The sequence below is a fragment of the Telmatherina bonti genome (assembly GCF_933228915.1).
Source record: "Telmatherina bonti genome assembly, chromosome: 10".
Taxonomy (NCBI): domain Eukaryota; kingdom Metazoa; phylum Chordata; class Actinopteri; order Atheriniformes; family Telmatherinidae; genus Telmatherina; species Telmatherina bonti.
In genome coordinates, this window is record NC_136628.1 from 32,266,257 (window position 1) to 32,292,563 (window position 26,307).

The 26,307-nt window shown below is 40.1% G+C and overlaps 1 protein-coding gene across 1 annotated transcript in view; it reads right to left on the minus strand.

Annotated features, from left to right (window-relative positions):
• slc8a2a (solute carrier family 8 member 2a) overlaps positions 1-20,380 on the minus strand; it is a gene marked incomplete at both ends in the record, with an annotated part of 31,934 nt that extends 11,554 nt beyond the window's left edge. The window contains 8 exons of the mRNA XM_079247223.1: positions 273-385; positions 3,548-3,651; positions 7,270-7,631; positions 9,741-10,175; positions 11,192-11,470; positions 13,235-13,462; positions 13,635-13,772; positions 20,039-20,380. Coding sequence (XP_079103349.1) covers positions 273-385; positions 3,548-3,651; positions 7,270-7,631; positions 9,741-10,175; positions 11,192-11,470; positions 13,235-13,462; positions 13,635-13,772; positions 20,039-20,380 — 2,001 coding nt within the window. The remainder of the gene's footprint in view (positions 1-272; positions 386-3,547; positions 3,652-7,269; positions 7,632-9,740; positions 10,176-11,191; positions 11,471-13,234; positions 13,463-13,634; positions 13,773-20,038) is intronic.
• Positions 20,381-26,307: the final 5,927 nt, after the last annotated feature.

Here is a 26,307-nt window from a genome sequence, read left to right on the forward strand (position 1 = left end):
GGCGTGCTGTCCAGGGTGTACCTTGCCTTTCCCCCAAAGACTTCTGGATATGCTCCAGCTTCCCTGCGACCCTTAATCAGACTAAGTGGGTTGGATAATGAATGAATGAATGAATGAATAATGAAGGCAAAAGGGTCCAACTGGGAACCAGCAAGGTGTACCTAATAAAGTGACTAGTGAGGATATATCTATCGGCCCTCATGTTCATAAACCTGTTCGACTGGCCAATAAGATTGTGGTTTATTTGCAACATGCAGGCGTCTCACACACACCTTAAAATCACAGGACTCGTGTATGAAGACTTCTAGTCTGCTGTGCTCTCCCAGAATGGGCTTTCCCATTTCAGAGATCCTCCTGGCCTCTTCCTCTTCAGGGGTCGGGACGCCTGCAAGGCAGCACAGACACTTGTTTAAAATATCTGCCGTGTCTCTTTAGGAAAAGCAGATCACACACACACACACACACACACACACACACACACACACACACACACACACACAGACGCACACTAAATCTCATCATGGGCTCAAGCCTAAAGCAGAAAACAAGAAAATAACAGTTTGCATGCTTGTGCACACTCTCAGGGTAGCATATTTTAAAAGTACTGTGTGTAGCATTTACAAGGTATTTTTTAAGTATCTTAAAGTTTGTGTTGCCACAGCCTAAGACTAAGTTCTAACTCCAAAAAAGACACACACACACACACACACACACACACACACACAAAAACCTCGCAGGCACTTGCATCTATCCTTTTTCACCTTCCTACATGCATTTCATGCACCTCAGTAACCCTAACAGCACTCCATTTAAGGGAAAAGGTCATTCAGCTGCGTAAGTAAAAGAAGATTTACTTGCTATTAGATGTGGGACTGCTTAAAGCAGAAAGCAAACTCATAACATTTAAACCTTTGCTGCATATATGTGACATTTTCTGGTTCCGTGACATTATTTGACTGCTCTGAACTGTCATCATATGATTGATTTATTGCTGTTTATGGATACAGTTTAGTCAAAAGACAACCAGACAAGACCTGCAAGTCCTCTAGAAGTGTAGAAATCTCAGTTCTAAGATGCATCACGGTGCAGATTAGGATGATTATGCACGTATGAAGTGACAAAAACTAATTAGAAAAAATAGTTAATTAGCTTTTCTCCTCAGAAAAACAATAAGACTGCAGTGATGTTACTACAAGAGAGGGAAAAGTGTAAGAAGCAGGAAAAAAAAAGGTTATATTAGCTCCAAAGTTATGCTAATGTTGCTGAGTTATGTTGGATGATATTAAAGCAAAAAACACATGCAAACAATAAAAAGTAGAAACTGCTTTAAAAGCAACCAGACTTAATGAACAAGATAAAAAGATTCATGTTCTAACAAGGCCAATGGGAGAAATTACATTTCCCAGTTTCACCCTTTGTGAAACTCTGAACCTGAAGGAACATAACCAGTCCTACTCATCAGCCAAGAATTAACAAGGTGCTGTTAACTTTAACCTTTAGCTCTGAACGACTGATCAAATCCGTAGAAACCGTCGGAGCTAATCATCGATATACATTCAGGGTCTCACCAGTCATTAAAGGCCATGCAGCTGCAGTACTAATGGTCAGTACTGGGCATGACTCCAGCTGCAACAAATATCCCATTACAGAACCAGTTAGCTAAAGCTGTGGTAAAGGACTCACTTACAACTGTAGAGCTTGTCTTGTAGACGTTATATTATTCTATAACTTTATTATTACAGTCATCACTTTAATGGAAACGGTAGACGTGCCCATGTAGGTGACATTTACCGTTAAGATGCAACTCTTTATATGGAGGAAAAGTGTTGAATAGAAGAGACATTTAATCTGATCTGCTTCTGCCGACTGCTTGTATTAATTTATTCTTTCATTATTATAATTAAATATGTAATGAATTATGTGTGAATGAATGAGACTGAATAGTAGGGGTGGGAAATTTAATTTAAAAAATCAAATATTGAGGTTTTTTTGCTTCACATATTTGAAATAAATTTTTTTTTGTTAAAAAATTATTTTGTTTTTTAAATAAATACAAATAATATATATAATAAAATAGCTTTCTTTTTTATTGTTTTTATTGATCATTTTACTTGTGTTGCTGGGCATTATAGCAGCTAAATGATGTCTGGCTACTGTGTTGCTTTTTTTTCTAATTGAAATTAAGAAAAATGATGAGCAAAAAAAAAAGTTTGGTACTTTTTTTTGTTTTTAGTCTATATAAATCAGCAATATTGAAGAATCGTGAGAATTGCGATTTAAATTGAATTGGCACCCAAAAAATCAAACTGCGATAAAAGCATATTGTCACATTTCTTCTGAAGATGAAATAAAAATTTCTTCTATAAAATTTCTTCTTAGATGAACTGATCAGATATAAAAGTCTATACAATAAGAGATGAAAAAAGGGAGTGTGTTACTCAGTTTTAGTTTTTATAGTTATGAGTTTTATTGCAGTCGGATTTCGCTTATTTAATGGCATTCATACTGTTTTATTTTAACCATATCTATTTGTTAGCTGGCCCTGGGACTGCAGGTGGAAATGAAATCTTTTCTCCGCTGTAAAAATGTTTTTTGAGCAACATCTCTGACAAATAAAAATAAACGTAACAAAAGAAAACAGGGGAATTAAAACCAATTAAAAATGTCTACTCTACACTTACTAAATGCCAGATGAGAACAAGTGACCAATCCACAGAAAGGAAAAAAGTGACTTTTGAGGATGTAAAAGACACAAAAAAAAGCCTGATCTACAATAGAAACTGCACACATACTGTTCCTCTTATTCTGCAGACAGAGCATGCAGACATCTCATTTAACAAAACCACAAACAGCAGCACTGATAACTCCCACAGACATGGATGCACATTGTCAGTTTGGCAAAACTACACAACAGAAACACACACACAACCACGCAACTCCAACACACACAACAGAAATCTAAAAAAAAAGCATGTTTTTCTTCTTGTATTTCATAGAATATTTGGAAATCGTTTAGATGTTGCTGCCAACTGTTTAAAACTAAGACTTGGGATTGTGTTCTTTGGACCAAGTCTTTGCACGTTCACAATCACAACTGCACCTTTAACACCCATACCTACAGAAAAACAATCTTACCCTGGTTTAGTAGCAACGCTGGGAATAAAAACAGAGCATGATTAAATACAGTATTCAAAATCACCGTTTCCATGACCCATTCTGACCCACTGAAATAAACTGCTGCAGAGTACAGACGGGTAACCGAGTCTTTGACCTGTACTGGATGCACATATCCAATTCCTGCAGCATCCTTTTGCACACTGAGGTTACCGGAACAGGTAATGAACGACTAATGACGGCTGGCTACATTGAAAATTGGCTGCAGAACCTGCCTTGTACCAACACAGATGATAACTTGATACTGAATATTGCTGCAAAACTCCTTTGGTTTGAGTAAATCATAGAGAAAAACCTTCATTTACATCGGTTTATTACCATAACCACAAAATAACAAGTAAAATCTCAACATGTGAAATGCTAACAGACTTACCAGAAAGCCCACGCTTCAGCCATTTAGGGTTCTCGAGCACGACGAAGAAGTTTTCCTGCTTCTCGTACTCCTCCACGTTTATTATGCGCAACTGTAGCGTCTGACTGGAGACATGCAAGCAGCAGAAACACACACATTTTTATTTCTGTTTTTCTTCTAAGTACTTCACACCTTAAACATTCCTCCCTCCTGCTAAGTCCCATCACAAATTGAAGAGGCTTTAATAATTAATCACAATGAAGTTTTAAACAATTCAGCGTTCATGCTCCTCAGTATGCCAAGAGATATCACTAAACTGAATGACATAACGCCTGTTACTGCTGGTTTACATCGTTAGTTCTGCAGTAACGCTGCACGGGAGGACAATGCATGATAAAAGACATATTAAATAGGAGGTCAAACCACTAAACCTTCTAGTTATCTATGATCTATAATTTGTCCCACATGTTACAGAGAAGCATCCATCAACGAGCGACGTCATAAAACATTCTCATGCTAAGTGCACAATTAGTCTTCTGTCCAAACAGATTATTCAGCCTGAAATTTTAATGGGAAAAGGATCTGTCCGTTTAATGGGTGACCGGAAGTTCCCACACATAATCTGAGACGGGGTTAGCTTTAGGTGTCGAGTCGTCAGGTAATTCTGTCTAAAAGGACCACCTTGGGTGAGTGATCGATAACCCGCGGTCATCCTTCAGCGGGTCTAAGGTGGCGTTTTCCCGCAGCCCAATGCGGTCAAAGTATTCTCATTACAAACACACGCTGTGCTTCAACAGTCTGACGTACCACTCTCCTCATCATCCTATTTGTTCATACGCAGATAGTTTATTTATCTCTGAACTGTTTACTAAATGAGAAGATGGAAAAGAGGATGAAGACTGCGCTCCTGTGCAGAGGTTTTCATTATGTTGTTGCCCGGAAAATGTGAGTAAAAGCAGCAGATTTCTGAAACATTAAAACCTAAATCAAAAGTCTAATTAGCTTTAATGTCAATCTTTGATGTGAGCAGCTTGATTCTTCTACTCTGAACCCTCTTTAGTAGTCTTCAAGAGGTTTCTCTAGACCACTGTGGCGTGGTACATTAGTGTGCTTTAGAGATTATTAGGTGTGCCTTGAAAACTTACCTAATTTCATCTAGTAAAAAGCAGCTCTGTGTTCATCCAAACAGGCCCCAGTGAAAGATAATAAAATTCCTTCTTCTTGTGTTTATCTGATTTCTATTCAAGAGGCTTTGATGAGATGGACTTTACATTAATAATATAGACTTTAAAAAAAAAACATTTGGGTTTGTGATGTGCCTTGTGATTTTTCAGTAAAAAAAAAGCGTGTCTTGGCTCAAAAAAGGTTGAAAAACACTGCTGTAGACTTCTTGAAGGACTTTCAAAGCTTCGCTTTTGATGTTTTCTGACATTTTGTTCTGTTTTCTGTCCAGATGAACCCACAATGCTTCAGTCATGTTTATGCTCTAGAAAGAATCCATCACTCCATCAGACCTGTTGCTGCTGATTTTCAGTCCAGTTCTGGTGTCATTTGGCATAAAACAACCTTTTCTGACTGTTTCTCTTCCTCAAGAATGTCTTCTTTACCGCTATCACTGCATGGAGACCATTTCTGATGCAGATGCATCTCTCAGGTCTGGTGTCGGGATTTCCCACCCTGAAGACATCTCTCTCAGCTCCTCCTCCTCTGCTGTACATGTTTTTGGGCCTGTTTTGAAAACATTTGTTTTTCTACTAAACTGTACCCAGTTAACCCTCTGAAGTCCATCCCAGCAGTCACAGGACAGGGGATATACCCGTATTGGCCACCAGTCCAGCGCAGAGGCAAACATGACAACCAACCACATACACTTTCATTTGTCCAGTTTGTCTCAGCTTTTTCACACACACATCACACACCAGGTTTTCAGCTGATAGCGCTTCAGGATGCAAACCTTCCAATGCAAAAATACTCCTCCATTGTCGAGCAGAGGTATAATCTGTATTTTTGCAAGATTTAGCAAAAGAAATTGGAGCAATATAATATCTCTGTAAAAGAATATTTGCAACAAAGTGCCAAAAAGCACTAATTAAAATGTTTGTTTTGCTAAGTTAATCAAAAAATAATTTCCTATAGGTTGGTCCCTTGAGTTGGGTGGTTGCTAAACGGTCAGAAACAAGGACAAAAAAGCTTTAAAATGCCATAGAAAAATAAAAAGAAACTTTTGCTTAAGACCACTTAAAGTTTACAATAAAAATGTGACTGAGTGGAAGAAAAATGTGAAGAAATGCGGGGGGGATCAAGTCAAGTCTTATAGAGTCATGTACCTTTCCTACAAACTGTTTTTAAATCTATTATAGTTTTCCACTGAAATACCAAAACAATATCCTACTAACAAATACTGCAACAGTAGATATTCCTAAAATAATGAACCACAGTCATCTTTAACTTGGTTTTCATTTTCATGTCAGCAACACAGTTGTGACACTCCAGCATCTTGCCACCAAAATACGTAAAAAAAAAAAAAAAACAGCTGCCAACAAACTAAACAGCTGTTAGTTTCTCCACACACTAACACACACATCAACACAATCCTGGACAAAACTGTCATAATCTCAGCAATTAGCAGCTGAGAGGCAGAGTTCACCCTGCACAGGATCACCAGCCGATCACTGCACCAACACAGAGACAAACAACCTGTCGTGCTCAGACGTTCTCCTACGAACAGCTTAGAGCCGCTTCAAACGGCAGCCTGCGGGCCCCATGCGGCCAAGAACCAACTTCTATGTGGCCCAGCTTATGTAAAAGAAGAAACAATTTAATCAAAAACCTTCAGTCATTCCTACACTGATTAAGAAGCCTACAATCCTACAGTTGTGCAGACCTCGAATGCAACACTTGGTTGCCTAGCAACATTAACTGTTGTGTTTTGAAGTTGTAAGAGCAGCGCTAGCTAGCATGTCGCTTTCTGTCCCAAAACGCAAAATTGGCAACAAAAAAAACACAGATTTAACCCCACCTGGACTGATAAGTATTTGTTTAATTTGCCGTCACATTCGAGCTCCAAACCGATGTGTTTAATATGCAATGAGTGTGTGGCGGTGTGTAAAGATTGTGAGGAGGCACCGCATCGAGAGGTTTAGTTAAAAATGACCTTTTTATGTTAAAAGTTAGGAGAAAAATAGGTTCTGACTGGAATTTTTGTTATTTTATTTTGTGCATTTGTGTGGGACTGAAGTTAAAATAGAAAAATAATAAACTACTTATTTTTCAAAATGTAAATATTTATTTATTTTATTTTCACTAATTTATTTTCCCTTACTTTATTTACTGGCTCTGATCATTTTTTTTTATTTTTTTATTTGAAAATCAGCCTCACCTGAGTATCTGATAGAGTAGCCCTGCCTTAGCGGGACCTTTTAACCTAACATGCGTGTCTATGGAGAACATGCAAATTCCACACAGAGTGGAGGAGTTTGCATGTTCCACCTCCTCCAGCCGAAGCTAAACATAACAAGCCAACACTGCATGATTTTTTGTTCGGAAAACTGAATGATGCATCACATTTCTGCCAGTAGGAAGCCTGAATAATGTTCATTTCTGTGTTTAACATTGATCGCAGATGTTTGGGGAACAATTCAGACTTTAAACACAATACCTTCATCACAAAACCAAGGAAGCAAATCTTAAGACTGCAGTTGCCGTAGTTTCTCTGCACATCCCAGTAACTGACTGTGCCTCACCTGGTCTGTTCATTTATGAATTCCAGTTCCCCTCTGGCCTCCTCGTAGTCCACACTGGCCTTGGCACTGCCGTTCTCTGTGTGGTACGGCACCGCCACTGTGCCCCTGGAGCCGGAGTTCCTCACCACAGTCACCGTCAGCGTGCCGCTGTTCTCGCTCACGCGCAGGATCTGCTGCCCGAAGGTGAAGATTCCAGCGTGGTCGTCATCCAGGATGGTGACGGTGGCAACCAGAGGTTCCACCAGCAGACCCCGGGGGGGAGTTCCCGTCCCTTCGCTTCCTCCCTCTTCTAATCTCAGCTTTTTAAGACGCACAAGGAAATATTCGTCCTCCTCAAAGATGTCATCGTCCAAGATGCCCACCTGCAGTGGAGAACACGATGTGGTCACACTCAGCAGCTGCTTTGTACAACATACAGCATCAGAAATATAAGGTTTTCTTTACTTTAATGGTGCTTCAATGCCTTCGGGGGGGGGGTCTACACAGCAATGTGGTTTCTGCTGGTCAGATTGGCAGGTTTAGAAGCCATTAGCAGCCTAGTTTAAGTGGAGAAATCAACACAAAAGGTAGCGAGTCATGCTGTTATACTGACTCTTCTCTCCTTTTACAACTGCTGAACATTTATGAGACTAATCATTTATTTATGTGGGCCATGAGCTTACCTGTTGTTTTATCGCTTTCACATAAAGGAGTATTTATACCTTTTTTATGGTTGTCTACATCCTGCACAAATATGTTTTTAGATTTTTGTTTAACAGGCTGTATTATTTTATTTTCTAACAGTGTAATCACGTCCTTTCTTGTTATTATAAGCAATATTAAGTAATAAAGGAAGCTTTGATATGAAAACAGAACAGATTCGGAGATGCTAACATGAGCCAGTTTCATACATGCTGCTCAAGTAAGGTTCAATTGATCTGAATTTCTTTAACCCATAAAGACCCAACTTATTAAAAACATGGTTAGATAAATTCCATTTTTTCACTATTAAGTGTTTATTTGTCCTTTTAACAAACATAAAATAAAAAAATGATAAAATTATTTGGGGATATTTAATATATATTACAATGTGATATATTAAAATGTTTTTATAGTGCAATCTTCTGCTTTCTGGTGTCCATTAAGAGGCAGAAAACACAATGTGTTTCCCATGATTTTGAGCAAAGTTTGTACCATAAAATGGCAAATTTCTCAGAAACTGAATGTATCATGTATGTCACACTGGGTTCTTATTGGTTAAACAAAGCGTACATCTTCATTTAAAGATCACACAAAGTACTACGTTGAGTTTATAAGTAGCGGTCTACACTTTATTCTTGTCCACTGCTGATTGTTTGTCTCTGCATGGCTTCTAAACCAGGACAGACCTAACTTACATGCAGTACAATCATTGTCTTTATCCATTTATCCATGAAAGAGGAGAGAAGGCGTATTCTGGTCAAGTATATCTCCTGGAGCCATTTATAAATAACATTAGATTGTAAGATCACCAATTAGAAGCAGCAGTTTGTCTTATGAATGAACTTTCTAAAGGTCTGAAAGAAAAACCTAAATATTCCCCTCAGCTGAGCTAAAAAAATAGAAAATATACCTTTTACCTAAAACTGCTTCTGACCACATGGATAAAGAATAAAGAAACACCTTTTAGAGTTAGAGGATAAATAGAGTGAGATCCTACTGTGCAGGTGTCGGCTGGTGAAGGAAGACTTCATCGCTTATGTGAGAAACAGGGATGGATTAGGCTCTGGAGTTATTTTCCTGTCAGTGGGGCCAAATATAGCGTGCAGAACGATTACAGAAAGTGCACTTCTTCAGAAGTCAAACCCAGCATCATAACTTTGACGGTGTAGACTGTCTTTGGAGGGGTTATCGTATGGAAGCTGCACCTCCTCAATGCAGCTAATCCAGGTTTAAACAAAGAGCCATTTGCTGCATGTTACTCTGACCCCTTCTCTGCCTTGTTACGACAAAATAAACATCATTACAGCCTCATAAATACTTATTTTAAAAAAGAGCTCATGTTTTAAAAGCAACTAATTAATCTTAACTAACTATTTTAACACAAAAGGGGTAAAATATTCCACCAGAGTTCTGCTAGAAACTTGTCGATGGCCACCCAGTGTGTCTGGTTAAGGTGCAGCTGGATGAGAATGATATTCTACTTAATGCTGGGAGCGTTATGTAGAAAATAAGTAGTGTTATGACCCTGTGTAGTCATCAGAAATTCATAAATAAATTCTAATTTTGAAGGTGTTTTTCTGTGAAAAATATTTGTTGAAACAAATTCCACCTCTGGACAGAAGGAAAATAAAACAAAAATAAAGTCCTATTTCCCCATGATGTCCAATACAAGCAGCATCTAAACCTCCTGTCCTAAAATACCAGAACCTTACATGGTCCTCATTAGCACCTGGCAGTGAGGAAACAAAAAGGGGGCAAATCTTAAATCAGCAACAAAGATATGTTTTCACCTTGATCTCTTGACGGGTTTCCCCTGGTTTGAACACCAGGGTTCCCTCAGTAAATTCATAGTCGGACCCAGCATTGGCAGATCCGTTTTCTGTACAGTAGTCCACATAGAAGGTGTCCTGGCCCGTACCCCCGTCCAGGATCACCCCCAGGGTCAGAGAGCCGCAGCTCTCTGTGCATTGGTACTGTGCATTTTCAAAATAAATGTGCGAACACGTTGCTTTGTCAGGATCCTGACGTCCTGCACGCCGCTTGTGATCAGCAGCGTGTTTCTTTAGTATGTTTCCAGCACCGATCATCATGCGTGTCGCCTGGACACGGTAGAAGGCGCGGCTCTTCTTCTGGTGAACCAAGGCGGAGTAGTTGGCCATCTCAATCAGCTGGTCTAGGTCTTTGTCTGGGTGTTTCTCCTTCAGGTCCTTCAAGATGCGGACCACCTATCCAAGAGGGGGAGGCAGCGTTAATGCTTCTTCATAAAGATCTACAGTTGTGCTCATATGTATTCATCCCCTTTCATTAAAGAAAAGGCTGAATTTACGACAGTCACTCAAAAAACTGGAGACTTAAAAGAGGAATAACTAAAAATTTGCAAAAATATAATTTAGTAATATAAGACACTGTTTTTTCATTTAATTGAGTTGAAGAAAGGAAAACAAACAAATTGGTCCTGGACAAATTAGAGCACTTTTCTGTTGAACAGTGGGACAAAATACCTGTCAACAGGTGCAGAAGTCTGACTGAGAGGAACAGAAAACACCTGACTGGAGTGGAAACATTAAAGGATTGCTGTGTAAAGGATTGCTTTTTTAAAAAAATTATTTCAATTGAACCAGAATTAGAAAATAATGTAATGATTTTCATAAAATTTTTATTTATTATTACTTTAGTCAATTTGAGCTTATTTTACAAGCAGCTGTTTTTTTCCTTCTTTAAAGGTGGAGTATGTAAGCCCCTTCTTAAATGTTTGCCTACCAGTAAAAAAAAAAAAAGTGCTTTTTGTCATTTGTCATTAATTAAACTTGTAATTTAATAACACATCAAATATGGACAGACTGGAACCTACATGTTCAAAAAACTTTCTAATTATGATTGTAGTTATTTTATTAGTTCTTTTTTTTTTTTTTTTTTAAAATATTGAAAATCTTACATACTCCACCTTTAATGAAAGGGTATGAATAAATATGAGCACGACTGTGCATGATGTAAAATGTTGTGAAAAATACTTTTTTACAGTTTGAGTCCAACATAAAGGGGTGTATACAGAATATTTGATGGAGACTGACAGCAGAGTAAATTCATAACGTATATTTTCATTATTTAAACATTACAACAATCACTGGACCTGACAGGCTGGTTTAAACCAAAACCATTAAGTTATCTAAGAGAAAATGAGACGAACAAAAAGGCAAAAGGAATAATATCCAGGAATAATATTCTTCACCACACATCTCACCTCATCTTTGCTCTGGTCGGGTTCAGTGCCTGTCTGCACAGAGACTGTCACACTGGAGGAGTTTCCAGGACACGCGCTGCCATCTGACAGCTTTCCGTCCATGATGACGTCAATGCCTTTGGGAGCAAGGTCTCCTTCCATTTCCACCACAATGCCGTGCCTTTTGTCTGCGCGGTACCGCTTGTGCATGTATTTATAGAAGAGTAAGCGGCGGTCCGCAATCCAAGCCAAGAGAACGCACACAGGGAAGTACAGCAGCGTCACGATGGCTTCCCACACCTGGTGATGCAGCAAAAGGTGATTTCATCACTTCATCTATTACAAGTACAACCAAATATGAAGTTATATGCACAAAATACTCCACTTCCAGGTAAATGACATGTTTTGATGCCTTTTAATAAAGATTTTTTTTTTAAATATTTCAGCAGCATGTTTAAGACACTGACTGTCAGCAGGGAACAATCCTAAAGCTTTAACATTAGATTTCTGAAGTTATTGCTTTTAGATTCAGGTTTTTGTGTGTGTGTGTGTGTGTGTGTGTGTGTGTGTGTGTGTGTGTGTGTGTGTGTGTGTGTGTGCGTGTGATGATGTGGATACGTAAAAAAGTCCCTAATGTGCCTGATGCTTTTCAACGTGCCTCCTGTGTGCCTGAAGCTTGAAGTTCCTTCACAGATGAGTTAAACTGTTGTAGCGGAGACAAAGTGAGCAGCTCCTCAAATCGACTGACTGACTGTGTCTGATCACCTCACTGGCCGCCACCGCAAACCCAAATGTCAACCTACCTCGTATTAAAACTTAATGCACTGACTGCGTCTTCGGCCTTCATGCCTAACAGCAGGCGCTGCTTGTGAGAATAAATTAATGCAAGAATGAAACTCAGTTGAGTCACATTCAGACACACGTAGACATCTTCAACTACTTTTTTTGACTTTATATTTTTGTTTTACAACTTTTTCAGTAGTTTTGTCTTCTTTCCAATGGGTCCTGCACATTTCCATGAAGACAAACATCCCTGCACAATCTTCCTTCCAATAAATCTGCACTTCAGTGACTGCAGAACTTATTGGAACAAGACTAAAGTGTTGAGGGAGCTGAATTTTAGGAGGTCAGTCACTGCACATGCCATCATATGTACGGTAAGTTTAAAGACACACTACTACTCTTGGCATTTCCCCCCGTCACACACCCCCTATCGATGGCTAATTCAGCATCCATCTGGCATCCTACCTGACCTGTTAGCTCTCTCCAGCCAGCATCTTACAATGACTCTTGTTTTGTCCTTTTCTCTCTTTTAATCTTCTTGCATTTCTTTTCTAAAAAAATGCAGTGTGTTTTCTAGCATGAAGCAAAACTCTGTTGCGACGTTGTATAGTGTCGGTTTCTCAGCCTTGGGTTGCTGCTGAGCTGCAGCAGCTCAAGAAATGTACGTGACAGATGTCACAAGTCCAGGATGCGGAGTTTTATGGTCAGAAAGTTACGTAGTGCGACTTTCAGAACCATGACTATGGCTGTGTCTCGGGCGGTGACGATATGCTTTTGACCCGATTTGATTTGATTCAGATGTTTTGGCTGCCGATTCTATTTAAATTGCGATTCTCACAATTTTTTTGACATTGCTGATTTTTCTAAAACAAAAAAAAAGTATAAAACTTTTTTTGCTCGTCATTTTTCTTGATTTTAATTAGGAAAAAACAACACAGTAGCCAGACCATCATTCTGCTGCCATAATGCCCAAGAAAACAAGTAAAAAGATTTATTAAAACAGTAAAAATTAAAAAAAATTTATGATGGAATATTTTCATTTATTTGAAAAAAAAAAAAAAATTTTTGTTAAAAACAAAAAAATTTTTTTTTTAAAAATACAGGTGTTTGATTTTTTTTTTTTTAAATTTTCCTACCCCTAGCTGTGTCTCAATTTAAAAATTAAAATTAAAATTGAAACTAAAATAAAATAAATACATTCCTTTTTTAAAAAAGTCAACAAAATGTGCCGTTTGCCCAGAAGTGCTAAAACCATTCAATTTAATTAAACAACAAACACACCTCTACAATCCCTGGTGAGATGACCGCCAGTATGAGGTAGAGCCAAATGTAGGCAAAAATACTCCAGAAAGCTGTGATGAAAAACACCCGCAGGTGTTTGATCTTGCGGGACTCTCCATCGGGGACTACCCACACACACAGACCAATTATCACAAACATATTGAAGGCAGCACTTCCCACTATGGTCCCTGGGCCAAGCTCCCCAGCATCAAAGTTGTGTCCACACACCTATCCAGTTAATAGGACAAAAGGAAGTCAAGTTTAAACTTATCTTATTAGTAAAATCATCACATTAGTAAAAAAAAGTATCTGCATTATTATAAAAAGAATACTATGTCACATTTTTAATGAGTGGACTGTAGTTTTACAATGACAGTGTGTTTAAAATGAGTTAAAATACCTCAATGACAGAAAGCAGGATCTCAGGTGCAGAGGATCCCAGAGCCATTAGCGTGAGGTTGGAAACAGTCTCATTCCAGACCCGTACTGTCGTTACCATGGTTTCACCATTGGGTTTTGTGATGGTCACCTCTTTCTCCTGGTTGGATCATTTTTCAGATGGTGTTTACATGGAACACAGAGATCTCGTTATTCATCTGGCATCTGGGAAACAGTTCAGTGATACAGAAGAAGGGTATCCTCACAATGTCTGTGAGTTGTATCTGCACCGTTGATGGAGCGACTGAAAACTGCTAATAGAAATCGTTTTTATAACAGAGGTTCTGAAAGGATAATGCTAAGTTGTGGCGAATTTCCTTTCATATCGGTCATTGTTTGTGATTCTGCTTCTGTACTCTGTTCGCAGCATCAGACTGGGATGTTTGCATGCAATGCAAAAATCTCATTGAGTTCCAACAACAGACAACAGTCTGATAACTGTATCAACTGTCTTAAAATCAGGTTGTGTGATAAGAGTGTTTTTTACATTTATAAAATTTCAATTTTGTCAAAGCAGCTAAGATCCTTAAACTCGCCCAGTTTGTGAATCTTTAAATGATTATTCACTTCCTGTTTGACATTCACAGCTGACCAACACAATGGCTATGGTTACATGAGGTTTTTTTATTCAGAATTAATCATTCGAAATTAAAAAGGGCGGCTGTGGCTCAGGTGGAAGAGCAGTCGGCTTGTAACTGGGAAGTTGGGAGTTCGATTCAAAGCTTCCCCTGACTATGTGCCAAAGTGTCCTTGGGCAAGACACTAAACCCTAAGTTGCCCCCCAATGTGTCTATCATGGTATGGGTGTGTATGTAAGTCGCTTTGCATAAAAGCGTTTGCTGTAGAATAGAATAGAATAGAAATAATTTGGAATTAACGTATTCTCCTACGAGTTTACATGGATGTAATAATTCCAAATGAAGGTTTACATGAAACACGTCCTTACTTGATTCCTCTTTCGGGCGCCAGGTTGGGAAGCGTTCTGATTGGACAGAGGGTGCACGTGACATATGGCGTATACCGGAAATAAACAAAGTTGGCTCCCTGCTTCTCGTCTTTTCAGTCGTAACTTGTAAAAACTACGTAATAAGTATCAGTTCCACTGCTATTTTTATAATAAATGTGAAGTAGCAGCTCAACACGAGCATACTACTTCACTTTTTGCTTCAACTGAGAAGGAGAAGAAAGATAGACCACCGAACACGGGAGGCAAAACAACGCACGTCATCAGGACAGGACAAGGTAACGAGCATGCTCAGAACGACCAGGATTAACTTAGAGTGGAATTAAGGTTTACATGACAGAGGAATTAAATAGTTCAGAGTTAAAATGCCAATAAACCAGCCACTTACATCTGAATTAAGTTTAATTCTGAATAGAAATTTGCATTAGGAATTAAGTGTTTACGTGGTCGTTTTCCATCAGTTTAAAGCAGAATTAACTTTTATTCGGAATTAAACAGGAATTAAAACTCCCATGTAAACGTAGCAATTGTTATGACTTCTTCTGCTTAATGCTGTGGTGGACTCATGTGGATGATAACACTCTTTAGCCTGTATCATTTTATCAGAGGCTTGGATGAAAAAACAAAAACTAAAAAAGGATTCTGAAGCATCACGTTGACCAGGATGTTATTTCTCTAACCAATAAAAGAGATGTAATTTTAAAACCAGTATCAGAAATAAAGAAAGTACAGTAAGAACTATTTCAATTCTCAAGCCAGACATATCAGAACAAGTTACAAAACAAAGTCTTAAATCTGGCAAAAAAAACAACCTCACTCAAAAAAATCACTCATTCTAACTGTAAAGCACGGTAGTGAAGGAGTCATGATTTGGGCATGTTTATAGACACCTTGTACTGAATAAGTTGACCAAGTTCTGTATTTAAGTGTCAAATGTGAGGAGATCTTTCTGACAGGCAAAGCCTGAATGAAACTGGGTCCTGCAACAAGACAATAATCCCAAGCTAGTCTTCAACCGAATGGCTGAAAAAGAGATGAATCAACGTGTTGCAATGGCTACATAGCTGTAGGGCCGGGCAATTAATGCAATTTTAATCTCAATTACAGTCTGGGTTTTCAACGATCATAAAAATAAAAGGGTGCAATTATTTTTCTCTTTGCAGTTTCATCTCCTGCTGTCTTCAGTTGCTAATCGAGCGTCTCTGGCGTTGCAGCGCTGTGCTGTAAACTCATCCCACAGCCGCTTTGGTTTCATTCAGACACTGTTGCTAACTTGGCGACTTTCTCGTTAAATCTGGCGACTCTTTTTGTTAAAAGCGACTAGCAACAAATCTAGCAACATTTACTGACGTTATTAGAGACTTTTGGTGTTTTGGCGACTGACTTGAAGGCGCATATTGTTCTGCAGTTACTGTAAGGAACGAGCGGCGGGAGCCTCTCCCGTCCAAAAGCACTCCCAGGCGGTCATCAACGGCCCCATACACACCGGGCCAAATCTGCATTCTGTATACAGAAACCGTAAAACGCGTCTTTTTTGCGGCTTTAGCAGTGAACACTTAGATTTAAAAAGACGTCAAAAGGCGTCTTTGGCAGCCAATGAGTTAAGAATGTGTATAAACAACAACTTCAATAAATTTAAGCAACATTGTAGGAGAAGATCGTTTCTAACCCCTAGTGAATTATGGTGTGTAGTAGGCTGCACTATTCTGGATAAAATGAGAATCACAATTTTTTTGCTTAGAATTTAGATCACGATTCCCTCACGATTTTTTTCTAATATAAATTTTCATTGCACATATTACCGACATGTCAACTTTGCAACAGCTGACACTGAACATAAAAACAATAAACGTCTCTCTTGTCTTCTTGTACACACACAACCTTTGAATAATTTATAAAAGTAACATTTTTGAACAATATTTTTTCTGTGCATAAGGTGATGAGAGGTAGATATGTTTTTTAAAATATAAACAACAGGAGGGTTGGACATGAAGCTAGAAATTTCACACAACAGTCCTTTGGTTAAATTTAATATTCTGACATTTAACAATGGAGGACAAAAGTGATTTATGCAATGTGGGTCTCAAAGGTGTTCAAAATCGTCTCGTCTTCGTGCCGCTTATCCGGGGTCGGATCGCGGGGGCAGCAGCCTAAGCAGGGAAGCCCAGACTTCCCTTTCCCCAGCCACATTTGCCAACTCTGCGGGGGGATCCCGAGGTGTTCCCAGGCCAGCCGAGAGATATAATCCCTCCAGAGTGTCCTGGGTCTTCCCCGGGGTCTCCTCCCAGAGGGACGTGCCTGGAACACCTCACCAGGGAGGCATCCAGGAGGCATCCTAACCAGATGCCGAGCCACCTCAACTGGTTCCTCTAGATGCAGAGGAGCAGCAGCTCTACTCTGAGCCCCTCCCGGATGACCGAGCTCCTCACCCTATCTCTAAGGGAGAGCCCAGCCACCCTGCGGAGGAAACTCATTTCAGCCGCCTGTATACGAGATCTTGTTCTTTCGGTCACGACCCACAGCTCATGACCATAGGTGAGGGTAGGAACGTAGATTGACTGGTAAATCGAGAGCTTCGCCTTCTGGCTCCTTCTTCACCACGACAGACCAGCGCAGAGTCCGCATTACTGCAGACGCCGCACCGATCCATCTGTCGATCTCGCGCTCCATCCTTCCCTCACTCGTGAACAAGACTCCGAGATATTTAAACTCCTCCACTTGAGGCAGGACCTGACTCCCGACCCGGAGAGGGCAAACCACCCTATTCCGGCTGAGGACCATGGTCTCAGATTTGGAGGTGCTGATTCCCATCCCGGCCGCTTCACACTCGGCAGCGAATCGCTCAAGTGAGAGCTGGAGATCACGACCAGATAAAGCCAACAGGACTACGTCATCTGCAAAAAGCAGGGACCCAATCCTGAGGCCACCGAGCCGGATCCCCTCAACACCTTGGCTGAGCCTAGAAATTCTGTCCATATAAGTTATGAACAGAATTGGTGATAAAGGGCAGCCTTGGCGGACTCCAACCCTCACTGGAAACAAATCCGACTTACTACCGGCAATGTGGACCAAGCTCTGACGCCTGTCGTACAGGGACCAGACAGCTCGCACAAGGGGGTCCGGTACCTCATACTCCCAGAGTACCCCCCACAGGAGCCCCCGGGGGACACGGTCGAACGCCTTCTCCAGGTCCACAAAGCACATGTAGACTGGTTGGGCAAACTCCCATGCCCCCTCCAGGACCCCAAAGAGGGTATAGAGCTGGTCCACTGTTCTGCGACCAGGACGAAAACCGCACTGCTCCTCCTCAATCCGAGATTCGACTATCCGGCGGACCCTCCTCTCCAGGACCCCTGAATAGACCTTACCAGGGAGGCTTAGGAGTGTGATTCCCCTGTAATTGGAACACACCCTCCGGTCCCCCTTCTTAAAAAGGGGGACCACCACCCCAGTCTGCCAATCCAGCGGCACTGCCCCCGATGTCCACGCAATGCTGCAGAGGCGTGTCAGCCAGGACAACCCCACAGCATCCTCCGGGTGGATCTCGTCCACCCCGGGGCCTTACCGCCAAGGAGCTTTTTGACCACCTCAGCGACTTCAGCCCCAGAGATAGGAGAGTCCACCCCTGAGTCCCCCAGCTCTGCTTCCTCATCGGAAGACGTGTTGGTAGGATTGAGGAGGTCTTCGAAGTACTCCCTCCACTGACCCACAACGTCCCGAGTTGAGGTCAGCAGCTCCCCATCTCCACTGTACACAGTGTCAATGGAGCACTGCTTCCCCCTCCTGAGCCGCCGGATGGTGGACCAGAATCGCCTGGAAGCTGTCCGGAAGTCTTTCTCCATGGCCTTGCCGAACTCCTCCCATGCCTGAGTTTTTGCCTTGGCGACAGCCGAAGCCGCATGCCGCTTAGCCTGTCGGTACCCATCAGCTGCCTCCGTAGTCCCACAGGCCAAGAAGGCCCAATAGGACTTCTTCAGCTTGACGGCATCCCTCACTGCTGGTGTCCACGAGTCCAGCGAGTCCTGGGATTGCCGCCACGACAGGCACCAACGACCTTACGGCCACAGCTCCGGCTGCTGGCCGCCTCAGCAATAGAGGCACAGAACACAGCCCATTCGGACTCAATGTCCCCCGCCTCACTCGGTACATGGTTGAAGCTCTGTTGAAGGTGGGAGTTGAAGCTCGCTCTGACAGGGGACTCAGCCAGACGTTCCCAGCAGACCCTCACAACAGGTTTGGGTCTGCCAGATCTGACCGGCGTCCTCCCCCACCATCTGAGCCAACTCACCACCAGGTGGTGATCAGTTGACAGGTGTTCAAAATCTACTTTTTTTAAAGTGATAGTCTATTTCAATGGCAAAATTTAAAAAAGCTAACTTGTTTTTTTCTGTAGTTTTCTTACTTTTGGTTTGTTTTTAGTCAAAGTAAAACATGAACAAATGTTTGCAATAATATAACTTTTTAAACTACTTACTAGACAGACAGTTTAAACTGGACATTAACAATCTAAATGAACCAAACAGAGACAATAGAAATGATGTTAGTTTACATCCCACTCTGTAAGCCAGGGAGGGCTCAGCGGTGGATTTGCACATGCACTATTCATTTTAACTGTCCACGTGGACTTGTGCCGTTGTCCTTTCTGCTCCTCTGACCGGCTGGGAGTGCTTTCTGATGGGGAGAGGCTCCTACTGCTCGTTCGTGACAGTAACTGCTAAACAATATCTGCTTTCAAGTCAGTCGCCAAAACACCAGAAACGTCTCCAATAATGCCAGTAAAAGTCGCTAGATTTGTCGCTAGTTGCTTTTAACAAAACAAAAAAAAAAAAGTCACCAAGGGGGTTTGGAAAGTCACCAGATTTTGCAAGAAAGTCACCAAGTTTTTTCCTACCAGCCGGCATCTGCGTCACGTGGTATAAGGATCCACCGTTGTCATTTGTTGAGGGAGAAAGAGGGAGCGCTTGTTTTGATGCAGGTGATGTCCCAGTTCGAAATGCGGTACATTCGTGGTCTTTTTTTTTTTTTTTTAATCATCGTCATTTGACAATGAGATCGTATACAAGTATGAATTGAGATTGCCATTTTTTAACGATTAATTGTGCAGCTCTAGTGTGTAGTTAGTATTCCACATAAAGCTCACACAAGACATGTGAGACTGTTCATCTGAGGTTGTATTTGTCAAATTTCAAGACCTTGTGAGGGCCTGATGTTTTTCTAAATTATATCCCAATACAAAAACTTTACATACAAACAAAAATGATCATTTCCACAGTGCAAATATAATTTAATAGTTATTTTACATGGCAGATACATACTAAAGTTTTTATTTACCTGTGATATTTAGACAAGAACCTCTTAATTATCACACTCCCCAACAGTATGAGCTCAGTGAAATAAATTACCTGAGATGTGATGACTTCTATTGATGCCATGAAGCGATCTGCGATGATGGACACTCCCAGGAAAATGTACATGAGACAGAGGAAGTACAAGACAGCTCTGCCTGCCTGCTCCTCAACTGGAGGGTTGAGTGGCAGCCACACTGGCAGCAGGATGCCTGGTTTACACATGACAACATCCGAACATGTCCGCTTTCCAGATCCCGTGGTGTTACCGGAGGGCTCGGGCTGTTCATGGCCAGATGCTCGCTCTATGACCTGAGGCCTATAAGAGGTGCAGGGGTGGCCCAGGAGGAGGAGGGACAGGAGGAGGAATGGGGTGAGGTGAACAGGGAGGGGCCCCATGGTGTCCCTGAGTCAGGAGGGGCCTCAGGGTTGGGGTTCACTGTGGGAGTCGCTGGGTCCAAGTATGTCCTGGAGAAGCAGAGACAGATAGTTGTAAGCACACAGCTAAATACTGTATGTATTTATATTTCTGATGTTGATGCTGCGACTACAATTCAATTTCCCTACGGGGATAAATTAAGTAAATCTTAATCTTAATCCTAAAAGATAATAGGACAAAGTCTAAAGATGTACATCAAATTATGTAGTTTCTAACAGGACTCAAATGAATATCTAAAGTATGACAAATGCTCAGACTAATATTATTTAAAACTATCAAATGATCTTTCATGAAGTTATTTTTTGTAAAAAAAAATTAAAAAAAAAAAAAAAAAAAAAAGCTACAAAAGCAACAAAATTTTGGATTAAAACCAAAAATCTGCTAAATTTAAGATGTCTGCATCAGGCTCAGAGCTTCCTAGAGAATCTTCTAGTGTTTGGTTTACAAAATAAAGTCTTACAACATTCATGTTTAGAAGTCAGAGCCAGAAATTAATTTTGTTTGCCAGATTTTATGAAACACATTTTATAGGTTTAAATGCACACATATAACTTAGAAAGTGTACAAAAACTATTTCTCTTTGATTTTAATAGGAGCAACACATTAAAAAAATGCTACCACAGGCAAAAAAGACATGAGAACGTGTGTAAATCTATAAATATGCAGTGAAAGATTTAATTTCAGAAGTTGTCGGTCTTTAAGAAAAAAGATGTGGAAGGGTTCGCTGTGAGAGACCTAAGCTTAACAGTTTAATAACATTACTCAACATGAAGATTAAACTAAGAACAATATAGGGAGAATCATCATCAATAATTCATATCATTATAATTTATAAAAAATATGAAGAGATCTTTTTGTGCAAGAAGCAAAGGAATAAACTGTATATTTTAGCACACCATATTGAAAGCCAACACAGATCTAGGGTCAAAATTAGGTTACAGGGCTCAAGAACATAATAAAAATAATAACAATAATAATCATTATCATTATTATTATTATTGTTATTATTATTATTTTTATAATAACAATAATAACAATTGTTATTATTATCACTCTCATCAGTAAATAATAACAATAATAATAACTGACTCGCATCAGTCAGTCAACATTGTTTGATTAGCAGGTGTGTGTATGACTGATCATGTTTACAGATTTCAGGGAACGTTACAAAATACAGATGGAAAAACAGATGTTTCATGGGTAATTTTACTCTTCAGACATAACTCCGATGCACACCGATGCCTTCTAGTCATCGGTGTGCAATCGTCTGAAACCACATTTAATTCCACATAAATGGTCTTTATTTCCAGTAATATTTTAGTCTTAAAAAGCAGCTACTGTGTCTCAATACTTAGTTTCAAAGAAATGTTCAAAACCAATTTTATAATGTAGTTGACAGAAAGAAACCTCATGAATCCAGGTAGAGGTCCTGTAGCCTTTTCCATCTGTTTTCTCAGAGAGTTACCATGTGGTACAGGAGAGGGCAATGCCAGTCCTGAATTAGCAGACTGGTGCAGAGCTCGACATTAATCGGGATGTGGATCTAACGACTCACGATTCAATTTGACTCGGATTTTTGGGGTGACAATTTTATTCAAATTACAAATTTTTTTAAAATGGATTATTTTTATTTACTTGCAAAAAGATTGATTTTTTTTTTTTTTTTTTTTTACAAAAATATTGATTCTAAAATTGTGTAACAAAAGATAACGATTTTCAATTTTTTTAATTCAATTCCCCATCCTTATTAAACAATGCACAAGACTGCTGATTAGCCTTGATTGGAGTCAGGTGTGTTGCAGCAGGGAAACTCCCAACACTCGCAGCACTGCTGCTGGACACCCCTGATGTAATATTGTTTCGAGAACAAAATGAATTAGGTTGGAATGTTTCATTTTGTCATGTATGCTTCAAAGATAGAAATAAATCGAACTTACAGACCTATAGATGTGTTCCTGTGATTTAGCATATTTCTAAAGATGTTAAACTCATAATGATCGCTATAATCGTAAAATTAGCGATATTTTCTCTGACTAATAGTAGCAAAAAATCCTGACATCTCAACTGTACATATCCTTATTTATTTCAGTCCAAGTTAAATCTGCCAAACAGAAACTAGTTTAGGAGTTAGGATTGTGTCTTTTTCCATCTGTAACTATTTACATCTGTTTCAGTAAATAGTTAATATGTAGTATTTACTGGGGACTTTAATGGGATTTAAGAGTTATTTTAGCCTGTAACTCCGGCCAATGGAGTAAAGCCAATACCAGCCCTACTGCCACCTTCACATTCAGAAAAGGCCGCACAAGTTTAAAACCTGCTTCAGTAGTAAATAGCTAGCATGTTTTTCTAAACAGTCTGAAAAATGTGTTGACAGCAATAAATGATGCCTGTTCATATTTAACGTTAGTATTTTGCTTTTGGTGAAATGTTATTAAGTTATTAAGGTCCGATTTGGAAAGATGTCAACAAACAACTTATTAGGGAGAAAAGTACTTATATCTCTTTGCGCTTTGGGGAAATTGAACACTTTTCTAAATCAAAACAAAGCCTGACACTACCCTGATCATATATCTATAAAATATCTATAAAATAAAAGAATCCCTATGATGTCACACTGAAAAGCTTAGATTTAGATTAAGCTAAATTCTATCAAAGCACAGACACAGACCAAAGCTGGCAGATTGGATGTAATCTCGTCTGAGCTTGTGTGGGTGAGAGTGCAGCACAGCGCTAGAAAGCTTTCGTCTTCTGAGTGCTTGTCATGGACCACAGTGTCCATTCCCCCTAAACAGGTGACATTGTGTGTTGAAACAGATACTGAGGTGCTGCATCTTTGATGCTGCCAGAGCTCAGCCAGCTCATTATAGAGTTGTGATTCAGAAACTCAGCCCAGAGGGCCCGCTGCATCGCATTTCACTTTCCAAGGTCTGCTATGGTTACCACGACCTCAGACAGAGGGCCACCTTACACCAACACGTGCTGGGGGGGGGGGGGGGGGGGGGGTGCCTAAATAAAAAGACACATCATAAACATCCATTTATTAGATCTAAATGATGAAGGCACGGGGAAGTCCTGATGCTTTAGTACAAAGGTGATGACAGCAATTAAAGCACCAATTCTGTCTTCAGTTTAACTTGAAATCAACAATACACTCAGTCTACAAACATGCCAAAGACTCGCCAGTCTTAATCAAATACTTTGAAACATTGTTTCCTAGGCAACAGGACTCCCACATTGCATGTATTCTTTAGGACTTAAATAGACCTTCATTAGTTCTAAAAGCAGGTTTAGTCAGATAAGTAGTCCAGGGTACAGTAGAGCCTTGGTTGATAATGACTGCAAGCTGATCAAGAAGCCGCTACGGGATGGAATGGAAACACAGCTGTAGATTCCAGTCAACTCCTTGTGGCTTTTCTTCAGACACGAAGTTCATTGAAAACTTATACATGGCTTTGTTTAAAGACTGAAAAAACTAGACACTGATTTTTAAAAAAACCTATTTGTTTACAAGCTTTTTTTATGCTTTTGGGGTCAGGGGTCACAAGGAGTTGACAGATATGTGTTCCACTTTTCCTCTTCATGCACAGGAACATTCAGCTAAGTGACAGCTCATCTCCTCTTACTGCCTCTGACACAGCCACTATCTTTCAACACCACCGATAAGTGATTGCCTGGGATTAACTTACAATGATAGGAGTGCCGGCAGAAAAGGAGTTAGCACCTTTAACAGTTTAATATTTCCTGCCTGTACCCTGGCAGCGGGGTACAGTCAGACAAGGGATGTTCTTTCTGACATGCAAAGCACTCAGGCGTTAGGCTGGCATGAATTATTTAAACATCAATAATAGTAAATATATTAAGGCAGAATGACTCACAGTAGCGACTCTGGGCACCTCTAAAGTCTTCTTCACCAGTGGAAATCCTTTATCACCTCAAAATAACTGGACAACAACCCTTCTTGTGCAGCTTTCACTCAGGCAGTGAGGATATGTCTCCATTAACTTGTTAACGCAAGCTTATATACTCATTCATCAATGGATCATCCATTATTGTCAAGCATCTAACAGTCACTGGTGAATATTTGCAAAGAAAAAATACAAGTAAGAGGAAAGTGTTCATTATTTGGAACGCAACTGGAATCTGAGCCTCTTGTGATTAAATGAGTTTGCATATCAGTATTAGTTATATTTATAAAATTCAATAATCCAATATACTAATTTTGAGCAAAAAAATAAACAAAACCAAAGAAGCTGCACGCAGTTGCTTCGAAACATGGGCATTAACACGTACACACACATGAAAATACAGGAAGAAATTGTATTGCTCCAACACATGTATGTTTACTGACATAGATCACCTTTCAGGGATGCAAGCGCTACACAGAGGTAAACCAATAACATCATGTATCCCTTTCACAGCATGCAAAATAAAGCTCAATTTTCAGCCTCTCCTAGAGTTAATCAACTCAATAAATGACCAAGAAAATTCCAGCAACATTCTGAACGCACAGGGTTTTGCACTGTTAATATTTTTAGATTCATGACATTCTGGCTTAGGTTAAGTGGAAGGTATTCAGCTCTGTCCTACGGGGTCCACCGTCCAGCAGGTTTTCCATCCATCCTTACACCAACACAGCTGACGCAAATGACTGACTTTTTGAATCAGGTGTGTTTAACCAGGAATACATAGGAAACCTTCTGGATTGTGGCCTATTTAGGACCGAACTTAGTACCCGTGCTGTAAAGGGTGGTATGCTGAGATGGACTGATGCTGTAATTTATATTGTACTGGACTTTGAAGGAATAACTGTCTACATCATCAAGAAGTGCACTGAAACCATAGACTCTAGATTAATGTAGCCTCCGTGATGTCACCTGTAGGTTTCTGAAGAGATGAATTGAAGCTCAATGGGCGGTTTCCACCATCACAATCTTGGGAGTCTCTCTCCCAGGAAACACAAAAATAGAGAAAGAGGTAGAGCTGAGAGGGGGACTGTGAGGGTGGGGGTGGATGATTGGTGTTTGTCAAACCCCAACCTGCCTGCAACTAAGAGCTAACTGAGCTAACCTGGAGCTAATTAAAAATAATCAACTAAAGGAGGTAGGTGGGCTAAATTAAAACACACTATGTGACACGCCTAGAATTGCGCAAAAACTAAACGTCGTAATAAACAAACGCTAATGGAAACATTGAAACACTACATTGACTCCCCGTACGCTTTAAGATTTATTTTCAAGTTCTTTTATTTGTTTTTAAAGGCACATTTACATCAGCCTTTTTGATTCAAATCCCAGTGCGTTTGCTCAGAAAGTCTGCTTTGTTTGGGGAAATGTAAACATACCAAAACGGATCAAACAAGCAGACTCTGTCCACCTACAAACGCAAGACTTGGTCCATTTCAAGTGGACCAAATACAGAAAGAGGACTACAAAGTCTCAAAAAGAAGTCACTTCCTGCAGTTGGTTTAGCATTGCATTGTGGGTAAATAAAACACAATCGCATTAAGGGTCTTCTGCATCATCTGTTGTTCATACTGCGTCCATTGTTGCAGTGTATTTCTGCAGTATACTTGCATAAGACAAAATAAAAACCCAAAACAGCGATAGTTTCATCTCCATGTTCAGTGGAGGAAATGGAAATTCTGAATAAGTTTTCTTCTTCACGCAGGTCTCCCTTTTGCAGCCCCACCTTTGGTGGAAACGGGTACATATTATTATTATTATGGTTTGACGTGTTTAACCAAAGTGCAGCGTAAATGCAATCTCAGTCTGCATGAATACACCCCCCTACAACTGAGCAGAGTCCCCAATCGGACTGAGTCTAACAGACTATGCTGTTGTGAATGCACCATAAATGTCTTAACGGTCATAAGCCTTCTTATTTA